The 23,900-nt window shown below is 40.5% G+C and overlaps 1 protein-coding gene across 1 annotated transcript in view; it reads left to right on the top strand.

Moving 5' to 3' along the window:
• Positions 1 to 23,900, top strand: part of pcsk2 (proprotein convertase subtilisin/kexin type 2) — a 65,581-nt gene that overhangs the window by 9,914 nt on the left and 31,767 nt on the right. The window contains exons 3-7 of the mRNA XM_048205933.1: positions 2,802 to 2,915; positions 3,312 to 3,420; positions 8,271 to 8,308; positions 17,350 to 17,426; positions 22,752 to 22,840. Of these exons, the coding sequence (XP_048061890.1) occupies positions 2,802 to 2,915; positions 3,312 to 3,420; positions 8,271 to 8,308; positions 17,350 to 17,426; positions 22,752 to 22,840 (427 nt within the window). The remainder of the gene's footprint in view (positions 1 to 2,801; positions 2,916 to 3,311; positions 3,421 to 8,270; positions 8,309 to 17,349; positions 17,427 to 22,751; positions 22,841 to 23,900) is intronic.

Below are 23,900 nucleotides of genomic sequence, written 5' to 3'. Positions count from 1 at the left end.
TATATGTTTCGTAATACACTCTCATATAAGGTCGAGAATCCCAACTGCCCTTAAAATGTTCTTTAATGTGTGTGTCTGTACACTTGCTGATACAATCAAGATCACAATGTAAATTAACAAGCAAAATGGCCGTGAAAATGAAAATGCTCATTTGATGCTAGTATTTGTGTTGTCTGGAGGGCCTGGTTTGAGCCGCCATCAAAGCGCTCTTTGAAACAGAGTGCAGACTTTGATCTGTTTTGTCTTTATTTCGGGAGCGAGCGCACATGCAGATGTGAGAGCGTAATTGGGGGTTTCTTTGTCTGTGAGGCATGGCTGACGTCATGCTTTGGTAGTGATGGGCTTCGGGGGTTTCTGCTGCTGTTGAGGTGAAGGGTCTCGCTGTGAAGCTTTCTTTAGTGTGCTGGTTTAAAGGACAGCGATCCAACCATAAGTAATCCTGTACTCTACAACTCTACAAGCTGTGAATATTGTGCTCTGCTCTGCTGTTTGTGTCTACTGATAAGACTTCATGGATGATCACCAGAAGATGTTGTGTTTTGGATGCTGGTGTCCACATGTAACTCACATGTAATTACATCTATATTTACACTGTTGACCCTTCCCTTATCTTACCCATACCACCAAACCTGTCCTAACTTTACCCTTATCTACCTCAATAACAGCACAAGTATTCTGCAATACAACATCAACGCAATATTTAAAGACACCTAATATAAAGTGTGACCAAAATCACTGTTTTTATAAAAGCGGTAACATTTACAATACGACCTCATTTGTAAACATTACTTAAATGCATTAGCTAACATTAACAAAGAACAATATATTTTTTAAAGAGTTTTTAATCTTAGTTTTTAGTAAAAATATAATTGTTCATTGTTTGTTCATAGTGCAGTACTTGTGCAACTTTTTATTTAAGAAATGCATTAGTAAATGTTGAAAATAACATTTAACATTGTCCTATGCCGCCACTTTCACAAGATGTAATATCAGTCTCTGGTGTCTCCAGAATGTGTGTGTGAAGTTTCAGCTCAAAATACCCCACAGATCATTTATTATAGCTTGTCAAATTTGCCTCTATTTGGGTGTGAGCAAAAACATGCCGTTTTTGTATGTGTCCCTTTAAATGCAAATGAGCTGCTCCCGCCCCTTTTCCAGAAAGAGGGCGGGGCTTTAACAGCTCAACAACAACAAAGCTGGAGAATCTCACGCAGCCAAAATTAAGGATTGTCAATTAAGGCGGGTGCACACGGTGCGATTTTGGCCACGATTTGGTCGTCTGAGACAAATTTTGAGAATCCTAAAAGATTCCTATGATCCTAGGCAAAAATCTGTAGTCTTTGATCGCTAGTTTGACATGTTCACCAACAGCCGATTAATGACCGTTGTGATCAAATTTTACCTCAGATGAAATTCTGGCAGTGTCAGAAGATTTGGCGCACAGTCCTGCAGTGTGACTTCTCCTACGACAAACATCAAATGGCCTTCGTTTTTCAAGATAAGCCGTAATCAAAATTAACGCTAAAGATTTCTTTGTTAGCCACCATTTCAGTCCCAAGTGTAATGTAGCTCACTGTCACCGAATGTGTGTGGGTTGATGATGTAAAACTCCGGACAAGTTTTCAACGTGTCTTGACTGTCGTACATTCTGACATAAATGACAGCTGAGATCCCACGGTGTGACATGAGGATCATGTTCGTACAGTCTCACAAGCAACAATCATAAAGGACTATTATAAATCGCACAGTGTGCACCCGCCTTAACGGTGTTCAGCCTTACGTTGTTCAAAGGAGTCGATACTGATGGAGAGACTCAGGAAGAAGTTACAACTTTTAGAATGAAACTGGACGTTTCTGAATGGTTAGTGGATAAATTGATGTAGTTGCTGTGGAGTTGATTCAACTCATCCACTAGCATGTGCCGTCATGTTCATCTTTTGTGCAAATCCAGCGTTGAATTGATCCTCGTTTGTGAAGCAGTCCAGCGCAAAATGACGGCATGATAACAACACTCTACTACAACAACTCTTCCTCTTCTCTAAAGCAGCCCAGCATGGCCCCGCCGTTTTTGTTGTGTTTTCTCGGGGGCGGGGTTTATGTAAATTTTAGGGTTTGTGATGTCACCAACCCAGGAAGAAGCTCATTGTAGTTCCTACCAGCTATTTGTTGTAGTCCTTAAAAACCAATTTCTGTAAAAGAAAATATTTGCATTGAACTTTGAGCGTCGTAATTTTGCAGATGTTGTTTATGCTCTAAAGCAACATTGCACACTAACTAAAGTTTAAAAAGTCAAATCATAACCAACCACCCCTTAATTAATGCCAACAGAAGTGTTATGCTGTCAAGTCACCTTTATTTTTAGTGCTTTATAAAATACAGTTTTTCAAATCAGTAATAAAAAGGAAAATAACAGAATCAAATATGAGACAAATTCAAATTCTGCTGTAAATTCTGCTCTAAAAAGGTAATAGTTGTGATTAAGAGTTGATTCAATTCTGTTCAATAACAATGTTGATGTTGTCAATTATGAAACAAAGTTGATTCAGCTATAACGCAGCTCTGCAGAATACAGTGTTAGTTCAAGTTAATGTAGTTAACTAAAGTTAACACATGAAACCTTATTATAAAGTGTTACTATAAGCAAAAAGGTGCATAGGGCCATGCTATATTATGATTATACTCTGCTACCTTATTGCTACAGTATTTGTTTGCTGTAACACGGTATTCAAGGAAAGAAGTGTAAGTCTGAAGCTTGAAATCAAAAGAAATCCAATGTAAGTTGCCTTTGCTTTGTTTTTCAGGTGAAAAATGTGTTTCCTCAGGAGGGGTTTGGCCGTCAAAAGAGGGGCTACAGAGATATCAGTAACTTTGATGTCAATATAAGTGACCCGCTTTTCACCAAGCAGTGGTATCTTGTAAGTAATTATTGTTCGTAATGTCTTCATTTCATTTGACCTTCAGCATTGGAACTGATTGTATTGTATTAGTCGTGATCGCTGATGACTCTTTATTTAAATGATTTTCCTCATTAACCATCACCGTCAACATTGGTGCATGAGCCAGAGTCAAAATACATTGATATCTTCTTTATTTCTCCAGGGCTTATCGTGACAGGCATCCCTGTCTGCTTTGCCAAGGAGAACATTCTTTAATTTAGTTTGTCAGTTATAAACACTCCACAGCAGGGTTTCAGCAAAGTGTAATATCTGTGTGACATTTATTTTCTCTACCTCGCCTCCTCCCTCACAACATCTAATTTTCAGTGCGTTGGATGCTCAGCTCGTGTGACGCTTTCTGTATTGTTTGATTAGATAAATACAGGCCAAGCGGATGGAACCCCAGGGCTGGACCTCAATGTGGCAGAAGCCTGGAACTTGGGCTTCACCGGCAAAGGTGTGACCATCGCCATCATGGACGACGGTGAGTTAAGTCTGTCCACCATAGACCAGTTATAAATGACTTAAAGTGCCCCTTTTATGCTTCATTGGATATGTACTTTCATGTAGTGTGTAATATAGCATCTGTTTGTGAGTGTAAAAGGTCTGTGCAGATAAATGGAGTTATTAGCTGCATTTCCATTACCCTTTACATTGTGCAAATTGAAATTGCGAATTGAAAATATGCCCAATTGGAAACGCATCAATTTCGCAAAAACTCTCTGATATATCTCGAAAAAGTTTTTATGCTTACATGAGGTGGTTTTTCAGGTCAATTTAAAAAAGGTATATTTCACAAAACTGCAATGGAAACAGTTTTTCCCATTCAGTCGGTCATGTTCGATGTACATTGGACAGACTGACGAATAGGAATCTCGCTAGAGAGGCCAATCTACTTCAAATGTGTAATTAAAACGAGCCAATGCATATTGGCATGCAGTTAATTGCAGCAGCTGATCTGCCCTGCTCTGCATGGGTATATAATGACCAGCAGGTGCACTGCATCTTTAGCTTTTCGCTTCGGAGCCGAGCGGTTCGTTTGTTCCCGTCTCTAATCTGCAAGCAGTGTTTTCAAAAAAAAAAAAGAAGTTCTTCAAGGAAGAAGCTTTCTATTTATTGGTGTCTGCTTGACGGTGCTATGGTGGTGATTCGAGTTCTCTTGTTCATGTGTGCGCCTTCAGTGAGCGCTAAAAGACCTCTCGCCCCTCTGGCGCTTCGCAGTGCGGGTTGTCACAGCGCTCTAGATGCACAGTCTCCTTGCCTATTCTCCATTGTAACGCCATCTCTGGTGCACCAGAAGAGGTCTACTTTGGTGAAATAGCTTGAGTGACTTGAGGATTGAGGGCTTCTCCTTCGAGGAACCAACCTCCTAGGGCCCCTCCCCCTCTAGCGCACTGCAAGCTGTGCAGCTTCTGGATTGGATTGCTGGTCCTTCTCATAGGGGAACCTAGCATTTCATTCAGGACTCCAGCTGAGGTTCAGATGTCGATTGCTGCATTGGTGAGAGGGCTGTTATGCTCTGGAAATGAGGGTGACGCTGTGCTTCCCACTGTAATGGTTTGTGCTTGTGCTGACTCAGATTCAGAGTTTACAGCCATGCTTTTCAGGGTCATTCTGGATGTGCATGGAAAACTTGGCAGTATGGATCTATATTGGTGCCAATAATATGGAATGCCAAAAGTGCCAAAATCTGCATATTTTTTTTCCCTCTCTCACTACCCTCAATAGTGGGGTGGCTGTGCACAGACCACACCCGCCCTGCGTGTGAGGCCAAGGCACTTTTAATGCACAAGGGTAGTTCTGAGCTGGGGTTGAGGTGCGCTGATCAAAGTCACTGTGTTCCACCTCGCTGCCCCCTGCAGGTACGCCTACGGTCCCATTGGTCCCGCTGTTATGGTCTCTGCAAGCCTGGCTAGTGCTCCCCAGTCCGCCTCACTGGCTCATTTGGACCATCAGGCTCGTCTATGCGATTCAATTCGCCCGGCATCCCCACAAGTTCAGGGGCATCCACTTCACTTCAGTGGAAGCTGTCGATGCCCATGTCTTATGTGTGGAGATCGCGGTCCTACTGGTGAAGGACACGATAGAGCCAGTCCCTCCAGCTGATATGAGGTCAGGGTTTTACAGCCCCTACTTCATTGTACCCAAGAAAAGCGGTGGGTTACGACCAATCTTGGATCTGCAAGTTTTGATTCGGAGCCTTCACAAGCAACCATTCAAAATGCTCATGCAGAAATGCATTTTCGAGTGCATCCGTCCCCAATATTGGTTTGCAGCGATCGACCTGAAGGATCTGTACTTTCATGTCTCGATTCTCGAACTGTGCCGATTCTCCTTCGGCACAGTTTGCGTTCGAGGGTCGGGCATATCAGTACAAGGTCCTGCCCATTCGGCCTAGCCCTGTCTCCCCGCATCTTCACGAAAGTCATGGAGGGAGCCACACAGAGGAACATGCTCAGTCAGTTTTGAACTGCTTGAATATGTTCAAAGGCAGAACAGCGGCCCCATTGAAATTCTTTCAGAGGCTCCTGGGGCATATGGCAGCCACAGTGGCAGTAACCCCCCTCAGTTTGCTTCATATGAGACCGCTTCAGCACTGGCTTCACGGCTGAGTCCCGAGACAGGCGTGGAAATGCGGCACATACAGAGTGGAAATCACTTCGGAATGCCGCCAATGGTTCGGAATGGTCGAACCCCTTGTTTCTACGGGCAGGAGTGGAGCAGGTCCTGTTAGTTGTGCCCTATTGGCCCAACCGGACCTGGTTCCCGGAACTCATGCTCCTTGCAACAGCCCCTCCCTGGCGTATTCCTCTGAGGAAGGACCTTCTTTCTCAGAGACGGGGTACCCTTTGACACCCGCGTCCAGACCTCTGGAAACTCCATGTCTGGTCCCTGGACGGGACGCGGAGGTTCTAGGTGACTTACACCCCGAGGTATTTAAAACCATCACTTTGACACATGCACCGTCTAAAAGACGTGCTTACACCTCGAAGTGGAACCTGTTCGTTGTGGTGCTGTTCTCGCCGATGAGACCCCCGAAGATCCCTCAAAGTTCATGCTGCCACAATATCCGCATACCACGACCACATCGATGGCAAGTCCGTTGGTAAGCACGACCTGGTTGTTAGGGCGAGATTGTTAAATCCTCCTCGACCCCCCTCCATACCCTCTAGGGACCTTGCTCTGGTGCTTTGAGCACTCCAGAATTCTCCCTTTGAGCCCTTGCAGTCAGCAGACTTTAAGATTCTGAAGACTTTGCTGCTGGTTGCATTGGCCTCCATTAAGAGGGGACGAATCATGACTAGAGTTCGGGCCGGGCGACGGCCATGTGGTACTGAGACCCCGGCCTGGCTATGTGCCCAAGGTTCCTACCACTCCCTTCAGGGGCCAGGTAGTGAGCCTGCAAGCTGCCCCCGGATGAGGCAGACTCAGTCCTGGCTTAGTGTTGGCTGCTGCGTTAACATGCACTTATTGCTCCAGAGAGTCCCTACAAGGCAGACCCTGTTGAGTCTTCCGATTACCCTTCGGCAACCGGACATGGCAGAGTGTCTGGTGCCAGGTCTATACTCCGTTGTATCCTTGAGAATCGGATTTAGGCTAGGTTCCATATGTGTGACCCAACGGGGATCCCATATGTGTTTTCCACGGTTGCTCCCAAACAAAGCCCATGACTTTCCCTATGGGAGAACCCTACCTCTTATCAGGTTTGAGTCACCCCAGTACTTCCATATGTAGCACAGCCCTTCCTTGGTTAGTCCATATATACATCTCCACATAACTCTTTCTGGAAGGATGTGGCTTCCGCAGCGTTCCTTTTCTAGTGAAAGGGTATGCTTTCCCAGTGTTGTCCAATAGTCTCTCTGAATGGGTTGTGTGGAACAGTAGTGATCGACACTCTCTGTGTTAGCCCTGTCACACCGTCCTTAGGCAAGGGGGTGCAGGAGGCTTGCACAGAGCACTGGAAGGGTGCAGCGCCCGTGGTGCTTTGGTAGGGATTCCTATTCGTCGGTCTGTCCGACGTCAAATGTAAAATGCAAAACGTCTTGGTTACAAAGGTAACCCTCGTTCCCTGAAGGAGGGAATGTATGCGTACATCCTGTCGCCACAGTCGCTGTACCCCACTGCTTGGCTCCTCAGCGAAAACCTAAAGATGCAATACACCTGCTGCTCATTATATACCCGTGCAGAGCAGGGCAGATCAGCTGCTACAAATACTTGAATGCCAATGTGCATTGGCTCATTTTAGTTACACTCGAAGTAGATAGGCCTCTCTATCGAGAAACCTATTCATCGGTCTGTCCGTCTCCGTTCCCTCCTTCAGGGAATGAGGGTTACTTTTGTAACCGAGATGTTTTGAATTTACAGGTCAACCACCGCATGTAAAGTCGATCATTCTTTAAAGAGGGCACGGTATGTTTGGACAGAAGATGAGAGTTCTTCATTAAACTCATAAAAGACAAAAGTATTATGAGACTACTGGATTCTAAACAACAAAAAAATGCCACAGTTTGATTTTATCAATACTCTGAAGCAGATAGGAGGGAGAAACATCCAGAAACACCTCATACGTGGCCGCTCCCAAGTATAAGGTGCTTTCCTTGCCATAAATACTTGGATAACACGCCTACGTCTCCTTTGATTAAAAATAATGGCTAGTGCAGTGGCTGGAATATGTGTAAACCTACCAACATCTGTTGCCATGATTTTTGGAATGGCTTATCGTGAGAGGAAAAAAATATGTTTTAGTCGCATAACATCAGTTAATGGAAACACCATCATTTCGCAAAAGTTTTTTTACCGGTATTTTAAAAATATTGCAAAAGTTTTGTGCAAATCTGTAATGGAAACATGGCTATTGTCTCCTAAAAGAAAGAAGCAATTCTGAACTGCCTGAAACGAGTCGTCCAGTTTCACTTTCTACATGAACCTTCATAGGTTTGTAACTAATTTGCATAGTGCCAGCCTATGGTCTTCATTGGCTGCCAGCTAACAATGTCTCCTTTGCCCTGCCCTCAAACACTGTATTTGTATCTGAGACTGGAAGAGTTTGTTTCATGTTGTTCATGTCGAGAAGACGCTGTTTTCTGCTGCCAAAGCAAATCCACTTTGATGTACTGATGCTGATGCTGCAATGTGTATTATGAGAAAAATGCAGTGTTTTTTGACCTTGGATGCATGCAAACTTATTGCAAGGAGACTCCAAAACAACATTATGAGCCTTTAAAATAGCATAATAGGGCACTTAAAAGGCTTGATAATGTCCAGGATTGTTAGTGAATTTCATTATGTAAGATTGAATGCCCAGTAACGTACTTTTTTGACATTACCTTGCAGGTATTGATTATCTACATCCAGATCTTGCCTCAAATTATGTAAGTACTTTTTTTTTCATTTAATCCTTATATTAAATATTTATTAAAAAAATTAAACACCTTTACAATAAGGTCCAATTTGTAATGCATTAACTAACATAAGCTAACAATGAGCAATACATTTTTTTTATAGTACTTATTCATTTTTATTAAAATTAGTTAAAACATACAACTGTTCATTGTTAGTTCATGTTAGCTCAAATACATTAAATAATATTAACAGATACAACTTTTGGATTTTAATGTATTAGTTTGTACTAATGTACTAAGATTGATAAATGCTTAATAAATTTTATACGTTTTGTCATTGTTAGTTCATGTTAACTAATGTAGTTAACTACTGTTAACTAAAGAATCCTTCTTGTAATGTGTTACCGATGTAGTACTTTCATCTGTGAAGTATTTATTTTACTGAACTGTCCAAAAATAGTCATTGCCGGATGGTTATTTACTAGATAAACCATTTTAATTTGAATGCTAGGCAATAATAATTTTATTATCGAATATACAGTTACTATAATATTAAATGATATTTTGAAATGAAACTTCACACATAGTCTTGAGTTCCTCTCACACGTCTAGAACTCATTTAGAGGCAGATTAACTAACCGGTTAATGTGGAGCGCTAACCAAGCAAACCCCTTTGTGGCAAAATAATGCATTGTTTTCCGTTTCTCATCCTTATTAATGTTTAATGTTCATACAGCTTATGAAGCAGTACAGCATGTAGACAGTGGACTAAATCCAATGTATGGCAATGATCCCTGTTGTAAAGGTTTGCAAAGACAGGCATTCTTTTCTTCAAACAGATGACACATTTGCATCCTGTGCGCAATTAAATATGCAGCTAATGGTTGAGTTTGCTTCCCCGCTGAGATGGGATTTTGCTGCACCTTGGCAATTAAGAAATGCTGCCACACATCATACATCAGTGCCTTACTTGCATACACAGATCTCTTTCCACCTTTACTTCACCCTGTGTCTCTCAGAAGAGATGCACTATTTTCATTCTGCCAGTCCTTCATGACTTTTGATAAAAAAAAAAAAAAAAAAAAAACGCTGGTAAAACACTCATACAGTGTTTCCTGCACTGGCTGTGTCAAGGCAAAGGCAATGATGTTTTAGTTACGATGTTGTGAGCTTGTCAGTCTGAATTGAATGTGATGAAAGAATGATTTGGTGCCATAAAATAATACAACGTCTATAAATAATTAATGCATTTTCCTTTTGTGTTGTCTTTACTAGTTGCACGCAGCAACAAACACATTCTTGAACGAATGACTTTTATGAACCATTATTTTTGAATGAATAATAACCCTGTAAAGCCTACAATATCATACTTGATATGGAAATTTCTAAATGATCAATATGATCAAAACATTGCTGAAAAACCTGTTGCACTGAATCTATTACATACCTCATCATGTGTAAACACAAGCCATTGAATGAAGTCAGGTGATGTTGCGTAGTACGTGACTGCATCCATAAAATTGCCCCTGCAAACGACGTCACCAGATTCATTTGTCTGAAGAAGCCTTGCAAGATGTACTTGAAGTATGGTAATGTGACACAGCATCTTGTTTCCTTCTCAGGGAACCAGGTTATTTACAGTATGTAACCCTGAGATGTTCATGAGAACTTTAATGCTGCATCGTTGTGTTGATGCCATGGGAACTTAATACCCATGCCTCCATACTGGGAGGATGCCTATAAAACATCTATACTATAAAATCTAATGAATGTGTGCGGAGAGGACCTTTGTATCACACACCTCATAGATGAGAGAAATTACATCTGAAACCCAATGCAACATAGTCTGTTTGGTAGCGGTGGACAAAGCAGACAAAGAGTTGATTGGTTTTATGCCACTGGCCTGATTGGTGGACATAAATCCTAAGGACCCTTACTGTACATCTATTCAACCTCTCCTGCTCCAATGAGTCAAACAGTGGATGGGATGAATCTTGAAGAATAACAGGATGAAATAGCGATGAAGGTACCTTTGGACCGGCCTTAGGTGCAACATCACCTTGACCAGTCCAGGGGCAAAATCAAGACAGGAGTAGGCTACTGAAAGGGCCTGCAAGTGTCCTATACTCTTTTATTGCTACTAGCAGAGTTAACCTTGAGAGTCAGAAGCTTCACTGAGGCTGACTCCAAAGGTCCAAAGGGAGCATCCGACAACCCTTCCAAACAATAGAAAGATCCCATGAAGGAACCTGTGGTCTGCAGAAAGGTATGAGGTTACATATCCACTTTCAGTCTTTTGGACTTACAGTGGCTGCCATGTGCGCATGTCAATTAAGTCCATGAGACCATAGGGTGTCACATTTGTCATCTGAGGTTTCAGAATGGTGTTCCCTTTGCGGTCGATATGCGCCCTTGATGCACACTTTTGCCTGAGCCACAGCAGACTTCTTCCCAACAGTCAAAGTGGTGTTACGTCACGAAAGTGCAGACTCGTAGGAAGACCACAAGTGTTTAGAGTCCCTTTTGGGACAGGGCCTTTTTCTTTTTCCTTGATCCCCTACAAGTTTAGCCACAGGTGCCTCTCTATAGCTACCATGGCTGCCATTGAATGGCCGATAGCGTGGGCCATCTGTTTGGTAGTTTGAAGAGACAAGTCTGTGGATCTGCGGAGCTCTTTAACCATGTTAGTGCTAAGGCCCTCGCCGGTATCCAGTTCCTTCAGCAGGTCAGCTTGGTAGGCCTGTATCACAACCATGGTGTGCAGAGAACCACCAGCCTGACCTGCCTCTTCATAGGCCTTGCCAACCAGTGCTGATATTATACAGCATGGCCCGGAAGGCAAGCCAGGCTTTTTCAAAAAATTATGCAGAAGAGGGAGAGAGATAGCTGCAAGAGAGATAGCTGCAAGCTCCTCCACTCATAAGGAAACGCTCATCCAGTTTATTACTAGGTACTTCCCTCTTTTGATCGGGCCATTTGATGCTTAACATAGCCACTGCTCAAATCACAACCTTGAGCATCTGTTCATAAGATTTAGAATAAGAAGGCTGCCCAACAGCCATAGCCGATTGGAAACCTCTAAGTCCAACTCCTCGAAGCTAGACTCAATGGAAGGAAGGTACTTTTCCAGACCGGAAGAAATCGCAGATCAAGCTTCCAAATCCAGAACAGATGTTCCCATAGTGTCAACGCAATGACGCAGTTTCGAATTTCCCTAAAAAGGGAACCTGTCACAGCAACATTGACTCAGCCAATGGTGTGAGATTGGGACAGGACTATCTGTTTGACTGACCAGTTGAAAATAGATTTTTTGTTTAGTATATACAGTATTTATTGCGGAAGTTCTTGTGGGAGTCGGAACCAGAATTCCATCCCTGCAGAATATTTTGCAAATGCTCCTCTTCCAGTGAAATAGAGCTGTTATTGTTTTGAGACCTGCTGAGCTCTGTGAGCCGCAGGAGCTGTGAATGTGCACCACAGATGAGTTTTAACCCAAAAATAACCTGGGTTTGACTGCGGTGGGGGATGATGCTGCTGCACGCTCCAGCTCGTCTGATGTCTCCAACTGGGCCCAGCTGAAGCATAATTCACCATGTCCTCCCCTGCTACTGTTTTATTTAGCTTCAATTCCTCCCAGACCTCCCCGTTACTCACCATAAGCTCTGTGTTTTTATACACAGAGTGCAACAGAACTATACTCGATGAAAGACAGAATGTAAACGATTGTGTGCCTGAAGTGTGTGAGGTTAAAAATAGATTTAGGATAATTTGCCTAATAAGGACTAATGTGGGATGAGGAGTGAATTAGCATAATCGTTTGAAGGATTTTTTTTTTTGACAGGGGACTGGATTTAATTCATCGCTTGCTAACTGCGGTCTCCAGGCGGCAGCCAAATGGAGACTTGCCAAAGAACAGACCGCATCACTCTCAGCTGCTGCTGAATTTAGTGTGCTTTACGTCTATCTTTCAGTGTGCTTTCCTCTATGGTGTTCGGTTTCCATGGTGAATAAAATGATGTCATACACACACACACACAAGGGATTTATAGTGTTTTTAAACTTTGACCTCACAGATATAACATGAGTGGAACTATTTAGTGAACATTAATCTTATTTTATACAATGCAAGAAAATTATGTTCTTCCTCAGTATGTTTGTCTTGTTTACAAATATCTAAAAATTCTTAAATCAAGATTTGAAATCTTATTTGAGAAGTAAAATTACATCTTGATTCTGAAAAACGTATCAAAATTAAGTGAATTTATTCTTAAAATAAGAATTTATTGAATTTATTCGCAAAATATCTGCCAATGGGATCAGAAAATTAAACTTTATTTCCCTATGAATTATGTTTATTTTTCTGGCCCCACTGGCAGATACATAAACAAAACTTAATATCTTACGTCACTTCGCTTCTTAAGAAAAAAATCTTGATTTTTTTTAGATATTGATTGATGTTTAGATATATTTACCTGAAAACGAGACAAAAATACTCAGGCTGTGTGTTACAGTGATTTAGCCATTGTATAAGGGGTGTTGGACCCTCAGCTTCCCTTTAACACTCTGAGGTCTGAAAACGCGCCGGCGCGTTTTGCAGGTTTTTTTTCACATTGCAGCAAAACAGATTTAAAATACTCCGTCATTTTTTGTCATAGAGACATAAGTAATATATCAATTGAAACTATAGAATATCTTCTTTTATTTGTATACACTCAGAGTAAAAACACAATGTTGTGCTTTTTGTAAAATAAAGAAAACTAACATGATGCGTGATTTCTCCTCTCCCTCTGAACGAAGTCCAATTTGATAGTTCTCAGAAAATGAACTGTAACTTAGTGAATACTAATCACAGAAAAATTAAACTTATGTCTAAAAAAACGTTAAGATGTCAGGTTTTAAATCATGTAAGTCAAATCGAAAACAAACCTTCTGTGTTTATGTAATCTGTATGAAAAGAGAGCCATGTCAGAAGTCCGTGATTCAGCTCATTATCTGCTAATGCGGCCACGCCCACGGAGCCAGCGCTATTCAGACGCAAATTCAGAGGCAATACATGCATTCATCGTCTCAATCGTGTATTTATTGTCTTGAAAAGTGTTTATCTGGATGTAAAAGTCATGGTTAGCGAGCTCTAGAAGACATGCAGTTAGTACCTGTTTTCTTTTCTTCTATAGATGAATTTTAGATGAGTTTTTGTTTCTTTAGCGCCCTCCGGCTGCAGTATGAATTGGAAACTCCATTCATGGAATAGCCTCTTCTTCTTTTAGATGAATTTGTGTACTAAAAATGCACAGAGAGCGCCCTCCGACTTCAAGGATGAATTGAAAACACCAGCGCTCATAGTAATGACAATGAATATTAAATAAATATAACTCCTCTGTATAGAAAATTGACATAAGCATATGAGAATCCAATATTTCTCCAAATGTGCATGCTTTTAAACTAAAAGCCTATATTCAGACTCTTTGCATCACAGAAATACATTATATTTTAAAGTATAATATAAAACCATTACTTTATATTGTAATAATATTTTTCTGTATGTTTCATATATCATGATGAGCTTGAGACATCACAGAAGGTTTTTTTCACAGCCTACCTGACTGAAATGCCTCATTAATATGCAAGTCATTTCAGCTCATTACTATCCAATTCTTTTGTCTTCTCAGGTGAGAATGGCCCATTATTCAGTGGTGATTCACGCCTCCACGCATACTGTGTTTCTTCGCAAAAAGTGTCTCACAAAAACTAAATCAATATATTGTTTTATATGAAGGAGTAGGCAGCATAATTTTTACATAATTTTGAAGCAAAAACTCTAGTCTACAACCTCCAATACAAAGTATTGTAAACAGTATTGTCTCTTCAGACTCCAGAGGGTTAATTGTGGTAAAATCACACACTCTGTCATGGCTTATAGCTAATTTTGCAGTAATGTAAATTGTACATTATATCTTGTTTTTCAAGCAAATAATTAATGAAGCTGCCTGCATGTGTATATATATACACACATTGCAGTTCAGTATAACTGATGATGTTTTGAAGCACTGATGCAATTTCATGTTTTCGACTTGCTCTCCATTAATGAACTCTCTTGGGCAGCAGAGAGAAGAATATTTCCTCCCCTCTGGGAGAGCTGAAGTGAAGGCCGACATGAACGGCAGAATCTGAATCTCCATGATTGCACTGATGGATTATGGAGACAGATGCACTGCTCTAGAGCACAGCAGACTGATGTGTCATTTGTTCCTGTTCTTCCTACCCTCACTGTGTGCTGGGGCTTTGGGAGCCGTTCGCTCGGGGACTGCTGTCCATTATCATGCTCTACTTTCTCTGAGCGCACAGTCTGAGAAAGTGGACTTTTTTATATGGCAGTAACACTAGCTATGTTTCCATCCACCTATTTTTATGTGAAAACGCTGGATGGAAATGCCAAGAAGCGCATAAAAATGTATGCGCTCAATTGAGGTGGATACACTTTCTATCTAATAAGAAGACATGCGCATAAACTACGATGGAAACACATTAACTGAATAAATCCCTCAAAGCGCAACAAAAAAACTTGCATGACTTTGCCTTAGCAGAGGATGTGATTGGATAACTGGACTAACCGGCGGATCTCATTACAGCATATCAAATGTTGGTTTGGTGGTTCTGAAACGCCAAACTCAAAGTCTGTCATGCGTTTAGTCTGCCACTCTGAGATGCAACTTATTCATGATGGAGGAAAAAAGAGCCATATTGCAGAAACTTTTTTATTACTGATATTTTGCACCAATTTCCCAGAAAGTGACGATTTTGTTCTCTTGAACACATGGGATGGAAATGGTGCTTTATTCGCAAATGTTTAATGAAATATTTCAATTTTGACCCCCAAATTCTATATATGGGGGCAAGTTTTTGTCTTATATATATGTCATATTGTAGAATTATGCCTTTACCTTCAACTCTTTTTACCTTCAACTTTTTAGGTCCTGAGCACCAATGGTGTGAGGACCCCATTGTAATTGCTCCGTTTCTTAAAATTCTTCTCCGAAGTGAATTGCAATTTTGAGGGCCTAAACAATCACAAAACTTTGCACACACGGCCCCAAACTTAACCTGTTTGATAAGAGTCCTGGCCTGAAGACATCTACATGGCAATATTCAGTTAGTCATACCGCCACCTGCTGGGAACAGGAAATGACATGCTTTACACTGTAATTCACTCCCAGAAACACATTTAAATATGCCATGAGGTACCAAACATGCTAGATACACGTTAAATCATGCAACACTTGGCTAAGTTCACATGTTTGATAACAGTCCTGACCTGAAGACATCTACATGCCAATATTGAGTTATAGTCAAAGCGCCACCTGGTGGCAGCAGGAAGTGTGGCACATCAAAAGGACTTTGCCATATTTCTCCTATATTTACCTGCTTAAATGCATGTCGCTCACTATTGACTGTTTTCCTAAGGCCACGGGGTGGTGGTGGCCCCCGTTGCAAGGGCCCTTTCAATGCTACTTGCAGATTTATTTATTTTTATAATTGATATTATAATAATTCAGAATTCTAATAATTATAAATAATAAGTACAAAAGAGCATTACTTATTATTATAATACATGTATAATTAAGAAACTTCATTTCTGTGGGGAAAATACATATGTTGTGGCAAATATAAATGAAATACTTGTTACTGTGATTTGAGACTTGATTGTAAGGACTTGAGAATTATTTGTGACTTGAACTTGTGGCTTAACTCTCTACCAGTCAAGAAGGGATTTCACATTGCATGCATTTGGCTTTTCTTAATAGTTAACAATGAGTTTATGGTCAGAACAATAACTGCATAAAATTGTTGTTATACTTTGTCATAATCATATAACTCACCGATGGTTCCACTAGGAGACCAGCTGAATTTGGATGAACCAGTGAATCTCATTTTTGAGGGTCCATTGTCATGAAAACCTCCAAGCCATTCCATCCTCCCAGTTACCTGCTCCAAACACGTCATTAAGCCGGGTCTCGGGAACGAAAGGCCTCCCTTTTGTCTCCCACTGAGTCACGCTGGTAAATGCCAGGCTGCATCCTCATCAGCCTGGAGCCTTTGACTACCCAAGTGAACCATCTTTTCAACTCTGGCCTAATGAAGGCCACGCTCAGGCCTCTCTGGGTAATGAATGCTGTGGATAATGAAAGAGCGGGTCTGGTTGGCAGGACCATGGTGAGAAAAGCCATTGATGAGCACGAGGAAGGTTCTCCAGACGGTTCTGCCTGGTTCCGCTCTGAAGAGGGCATTTGTTCAAAAATATTCATCAAATATTCCTGAATTATTTTTCACAAAACTATTAAGTAGCAAAAACTTTTTTCAACATAAGAACCACTATTAATAATTTAGCACCATTAATAATGATTTCTATAGGATCATGTGGCACTGAAGACTGCAGTGATGCTGAAAATTCAGCTTTGATCACAGGAATAAATTACTCTTTACACCATATTTACATAGAAAACAGCTATTTTAAATTTTAATAATATTTCACATTTCACATAGTATTTTTCATCAAATATATGCAGCGTTGGTGAGCAGAAGAGACTTCTTTAAAAAATGAAAAAAATATTAATTTTTCAAAAAAAAGAAAAAAGAATTACACAATTTTTGATCATTGAATTTCCTGTATATCGTGATATATATCATAACTGACAAAATGACTCCTATTAGATTTTGGTCATACCACCCACACCAACCTTTTCTTCCTCATCTTATACTTCATTTCTCTGCAAGTTTTCACCAGACCAGAATGAAGTTCCTCTCATAATTCAGGTGTCAGTGTTGTGTTTCCCGCAGTGTTACCTCTGAAAGTGGGTGGATAGTTAATTAACAAATAGCTAGACGAATGCTTAATGAGGGGCAACTCAAAACACACAGAGGGATGAGCACAATGGGAATTCCAGTGATGGTTTCTAAATAACGAATGACTAATTATTGAAATGAAGCTCATTGTTTGTTTTGACATAATTGGCACTATTTCATGAGTCTGTGAAGCTTGATGACGGATACTTTATTTCTTGTTGATATTCCAGAACGCAGAAGCCAGCTTTGACTTCAGTAGCAACGACCCGTTCCCTTACCCTCGCTACACGGACGACTGGTTTAACAGGTAATGAGCTCCGTGTCAGCGGCTCGCCTCTGTTTCTCGCAGGTGCTTTTCAGTATGACAGTATGTGTGACCATATTTTGATGTGTACATCTGTAGTTGTTAGAGTGGATATCAGTGGCCAGCACAGATATTGTTATTTCCATGTGAAAGTAGCAAGAAACATGCAGAAATGTGAAAATACAGAGTGTACACAATGCAAAGCTTATAGACGCAATGCCACAGGTATCTTCAGGGTTCCTTTATGAATAGAAAGTTCAAAAGAGCAATGTTTATTTTAAAATAGAAATCTTTTGTAACATTATAAATGCCTTTACTGTCAATTTTTCTGTATCTTTTCTGAAAAAAGTATTAATCTCTTGAAAGAGAGAAAATCCTACTGACCCCAAATTTTGAATGGTTGTGTACACTGCATACCATATAAGATATAAAACTACTCATAAAAGATTTTGCTCCTGCCGCTCACCCCTAGTAGGCAGGCAGTGCATTGACCTGCAACTGCGTTTCTTAGCAGTGGTTGGATGAAGGACTCCTTGCCTCTCTGTATTGATTTTCCTTACACGTAACCCCATTAAGTCATCTCTCACTGGCTCTCAGCCCAGCTGCATTAACACAGCAGTCGTGCCACAGCGCAATTTCCACAGAGTCTTTCCTTCTACGCTCTTATCAGAGCAATGTAGGACTGACCAAAACCACCCAGAGGTGAAGATTAAGAGGAAAATTGTGCCATCATTTTGTGTTGTGTTTTATCATTGGGAGCTCCAGTAGGACCAATCAAGGATTCTTAGAAAATAGATTTTACATTACAATAACATTCATTAATGCTCTGTGTGATGCAAGTAGTTTTAATACTTGAATCAACGTTTTCCTCCAGTCTCGCTGAATAAATCATTTGATCCTCCTCTCTGCTGTGCATTCTGAAACAGAACAAATGAGAGATGTCTATGTGAGGGAGGGAGCTGTTTGGAAAAGAAACACAAATCTCATCATTCAATACGGTCCGGTGTAACATACGCGTGCGCGCTCTGTACGTTTTGTACCGGAGTTCCACACAAAACCGAGCTTTTCGTAAAGCAGTGGCACACAAAATTGAGCTTTTTGTAATGCAGTTGACCCTTTGCAAAAACCCGCCCCCTTAGTTACTGTTGCTTTGTCCGACAAGCCATGGCGCTGTCACACCACACAGAGTGAAAAATACATTGCGGAGCAAAGAGGACACTGACAACACGTCGACAGACAAGACAGAACAGGTTACTTATGATATTGAACAAAGTCCCAACTTTCAAATTGTGTAATTTTGTAAGAAATTCTAACAATAAAAACAGTTTTGTGGCTCTTTAAAGGTCCCGTTCTTCGTGATCCCATGTTTCAAACTTTAGTTAGTGTGTAATGTTGTTGTTAGAGTATAAATAAAATCTGTAAAATTTTAAAGCTCAAAGTTCAATGCCAAGCGAGATATTTTATTTAACAGAAGTCGCCTACATCGAACGGCCAGTTTGGACTACATCCCTCTACTTCCTTCTTTAATGACGTCACTAAAACAGTTTTTTGACTAACCTCCGCCCACAGGAATACACAAGAGTTGCGTTTGTAGAGTGTGTTTGTCGCCATGTCGTCGAAACACTGTTATTTTCATCCCGCAGTCCAATCACCTTTGTTTGGCCTTCCCAGGGACGCTGTACTTAGAGATCAATGGTTACAATTTATGTTTAACTCGGTTCCCGAAAATTATAATCCACATGTAAAACTATGTTCACAATAACACTGAGCGCGTGCATCTCCACGTTATGGTAAGAGGCGTGACCTTTCCGGGCAAGGTTCGCTAAGCTGCTGTCGAATCACAACACAGGAACCGCTGGCACAATCAGAACTCGTTACGTATTTCTGAAGGAGGGACTTCATAGAACAAGGAAGTCATCAGCCCGTTTTTATGACAGTGGAAACAGCGGTATACAGATAAGTAAATTATGTGAAAAATACTGTGTTTTTTTACACGCGAAACATGAACACATGTTATATTGCAGACTATAAACACAATCAAAGCTTCAAAAAACCCACGAAAAACGGGACCTTTAATGTGTCGTGACAGATCGCTGTAGCGCCTCAGCTTAAGCGGCTCGTGAACCGATCATCTCTTCCTACTAGTTCATTTATAGCATCATGAATGAACATGAGAAGGAATGTTGTTTAAAACGCTGAAAGATGTAAATGCACGCCATTTTTCAAGTTCAAGTCCACTGAGGTTAATCTTCTAACTCCTGACTGCTTTGTCGGACAAAATGGCAGATTGGGTGTTATGATTAGTGTTGGGCACGTTACTTTAAAAAAGTAATTAGTTATAGTTACTAGTTACTTCTCACAAATAGTAACAGAGTTAGTAACTGAGTTACAGCATTATAAAAGTAACTAATTACCAGGGAAAGTAAGTATTGCGTTACTTTAAAAAAAATATATATATATATGTCAAATAACTTGAATGCCCCCATTATTAAATATAAGTCTAAGAATAAATAATTCTTGATCCGACTCGTGACTCATGATCCGCTCTTGTTTATGAAATTTCTCTGTACTGTCATTAAAGAAAATGTAGTTTCATATATATGTAATAAATAAATAGTCCTATGTTATGTTTTAAATTCATTTATTTATGAAAAGTGAACAGCATGAGTAAGATGTATCATAAGATGCGCAATATATAGTCATGGAGTGGGTCAGACATGATTTTGACCACTTCATTAAGTTTTGTTTTATAGAAAGCCTCTCTTTAAAGTGAATTTTGTTTTGTAAAAATTGTATCTTAATTTTAATCAATGTTTCATCACAACAATTGCCTGGATTTAATAAATAAGAAGCAAATATAGCAGGCGATCGGCGCGTGAACTGGAGCGCGACTTATAGGCTAAATGAACCGAAACTCAGCGTATAGGTTAATATATCTATAGAAAGCTTGAAATATCTGCTTTAAAATGAAATAATTAAAAACGAAAAGAATCCGAATGAAATGTGCATTTTCTCTCTAAGCGCGTCCAGTATATGTGGAGATGATGAGAGTCAACAATGTCAACTTCATCTTTGCAGCCGACACTGATTCAGAAAACATTACTTTATTAATAAACAATTAAACAATAAACAATTAAACAATTAAACAAGCGTGCGCTTGAGTGCATAGCCTATATTACATAAACGCTCATTATTAGTTTATTCTCTCCAGTATTTAAGAAATTAAATTAATATAAATGTGATTAGTCAACTAATGGCTTAAATGAACAGCTACTAGTCGACTAGAAAAACTTATTTCACATATTTTCGATCCAGCATGTCACATTTTATCGCAGTAGATAGGACCTTCGAACCAGAAAGACACAGTTTACATTTGACTAAAAGGTTTTTGTCTTTATGCTCAACTAAAGTGAAATAATGAGCATATTTCCACTTTGAGAAACTCGTCTTGCTCCACCAATCCTACAATGCGTCGCTGCTGTAAACAGGATAGGCTGGAGGCTACACTAAAGCCAAAATTAATTAATTTAAAAAGTAACGCACAATGCACCATATGGTAACGGTAACGGAGTTAATTTATTTAAAAAGTAATGCGTTACAGTATTAGTTACTGTCAAAAGTAACTGCGTTACAGTAACGCGTTACTAGTAACCAACACTGGTTATGATTGGTTAGATCGCTTGTCAGTCAAACTTCCGACGAAGGGTCAGTTCCACACAAAGTCGTAACAGAGTGGCACACAAAATTGAGCTTGCAGCTAAAAGCATTTGCATTCACATATGTGCTTAGGAGTTTCTAAGTGCTTTCTTTTCTTTTGGTTCATGATTAGTTCATGCCTTCAATAACCATTTGCTCATGTTGAATTCAGTATTAATAAAGTATTGATTCAGGCATTAGTACATGATTATTTATGTACCCTTAATGTAAAATGTTACCCACTAGTCTAATGAACCTTATTAAAAAGATGAGGGCCCAGAGCAATAAAATCACAAGAGACCCTGAATTCCTTGCTATGAAATAGTTCGAAACTGAAATATATCAAAAACAACAAAGTATGTTGTAAGATGTTTTCTTGGCTTGGATGCAAAGCTGTTTATTGTGGAAATTTGTGCAGCAGGCAGCCTACGCTTTCATGAGTGTGTGGTGAGATATTTCTCCTGCATATGTATGTTTGGACAGAAGGTGCCCTACGGGAGGAAGGTCATTGAAGATTGGCAAGCCTTCTGTTGCCGTGCTGCACTGCTCAGAGACCCCCATCAAACTATCACACCTTCAAAGACTATTGCTATACCACACACAAAGTAAAAAATGCAAATTTACTGCATGATTCTGGCTACTAGCTGCTGTGCTTTTATGGGAAATTCTTACATATGTAGTTAAACGACAACTGTCATTCATATACCGTGTTTTGTATGCCATGTTTTGTGTTAATATATGTGTGCCTTTCTGGTTGAGAACCCATACTAATATAATCATTGATTATAAAACATTAAACATTTTCTGTATTGAAACCTAAAATATTGCTACAATTATGATAAGACTTTAGATGCAAGATTTGATAAACACCCCTGTAAAAACATGTCAGATCGAGGTCAGGTGACCCTGAAACTAGCCTTATACAGGGCTTTCTTAAAACCGAATAGTCTTTCAGGCAACCCTCAGACTAGCCGATTTTAGTTGTGCAGGTCCATGGTTACCACAGAAAATGACGTAACCTGCATTGATTTTGTAGAAAGATATTAAGGTTAAACCTTGTCATAATTGATATTTTTACAGTGTGCATCAAGGACAGATACAATCTAATAGAAAGACGACAAGTGCCTCTTCTGTTTTTCCAGCGATCGTTGCGGGTGTGAAGCATGCTGGGGCGTGTGGTGAGAGCAGCAGTAATATTATCTGAGCTGCAGACTCACAGCATAATCAGACGCTTATATATATATATAAATAGAAGTGATGTCTGTCTGAGTGGAAGAGAGGAGGGACTCATTGCTGTGCTTCATGCCGGGGATCTTCCTGAGGATTTTCTGATCTAGAGAACCTTTTAGAAGCTTGTCTTGTATATTTAGGGGTTGTTATTTAAGTAGAGCAAGGTTCAACATCAATGACTTAATTTACTTTTAAAGGGGACCTATTATGCCCCTTTATTTTTATCTTTTGCTGTTTTCATGCATGTATCTTTAAATGCAAATGAGCTGCTGCTCCACATCCCCCCAATATGAGCAACACTTACTCAAAAGGGATATTTAATAGTTTTTAATTTAATTGTTATATCATGTAAATCATTGAGAAATATATAACTCTAGACATCTCTGAATGTTTTTCTTTCAGTCATGGAACCAGGTGTGCTGGTGAGGTGTCTGCAGTTTCTAACAACAACATATGTGGGGTGGGCGTGGCCTACAACTCCAAGGTAGCAGGTACGTTTCTGATAGGTTTTGTGCAGTGATTACCTCATAATAACTTTAAAGTTCCAGTTACTTTAGAAAGTTCCACTTTAGACATTTTACTAACTATCTTTGCACCTACATGTCAATAAACTCTCCTTAGAGTATTAGTAGACTGTTAGGATAAGGTTGGTAGAATAATCTGACGTACTTGCAAAGTTACTTGTAGCACAATGTATGTTTGGGGGCCATCAAGTCTGGTGGTTCCAAGTCCAGTGTTTCCAAACCTGGTGGTCTCAGGTCTCCTAAGTATAGTGGCCCCAAGTCTCTCAAGCCCAGTTTTCCCCTGTTCAATGATCCCAAGTTCAGTGATCCCAAGTCTGATGGTTCCAAGTCCAGTGTTCTCAAACCTTGTGGTCTCAGGTCTCCTAAGTCTGGTGGTCCCAAGTCTCTCAAGTCCAGTTTTCCCCTGTTCAATGATCCCAAGTTCAGTGATCCCAAGTCTGATGGTTCCAAGTCCAGTGTTCCCAAACCTGGTGGTCTCAGGTCTCCTAAGTCTGGTGGTCCCAAGTCTAGTGGTCCCAAGTCTCTCAAGTCCAGTTTTCCCCGTTCAATGATCCCAAGTTCAGTGATCCCAAGTCCAGTGTTTCCAAACCTGGTGGTCTCAGGTCTCCTAAGTATGGTGGCCCCAAGTCTCTCAAGCCCAGTTTTCCCCCGTTCAATGATCCCAAGTTCAGTGATCCCAAGTCTGATGGTTCCAAGTCCAGTGTTCTCAAACCTTGTGGTCTCAGGTCTCCCAAGTCTGGTGGTCCCAAGTCTCTCAACTCCAGTTTTCCCCCATTCAATGATCCCAAGTTCAGTGATCCCAAGTCTGATGGTTCCAAGTCCAGTGTTCCCAAACCTGGTGGTCTCAGGTCTCCTAAGTCTGGTGGTCCCAAGTCTAGTGGTCCCAAGTCTCTCAAGTCCAGTTTTCCCCGTTCAATGATCCCAAGTTCAGTGATCCCAAGTCTGGTGGTTATAAGTCCAGTGTTCCCAAACCTGGTGGTCTCAGGTCTCCTAAGTCTGTTGGTCCCAAGTCTAGTGGTCCCAAGTC

This window comes from Megalobrama amblycephala, linkage group LG10 (genome assembly GCF_018812025.1).
Source record: "Megalobrama amblycephala isolate DHTTF-2021 linkage group LG10, ASM1881202v1, whole genome shotgun sequence".
Lineage (NCBI taxonomy): Eukaryota > Metazoa > Chordata > Actinopteri > Cypriniformes > Xenocyprididae > Megalobrama > Megalobrama amblycephala.
This window is presented reverse-complemented; position numbering and strand designations above follow the sequence as displayed.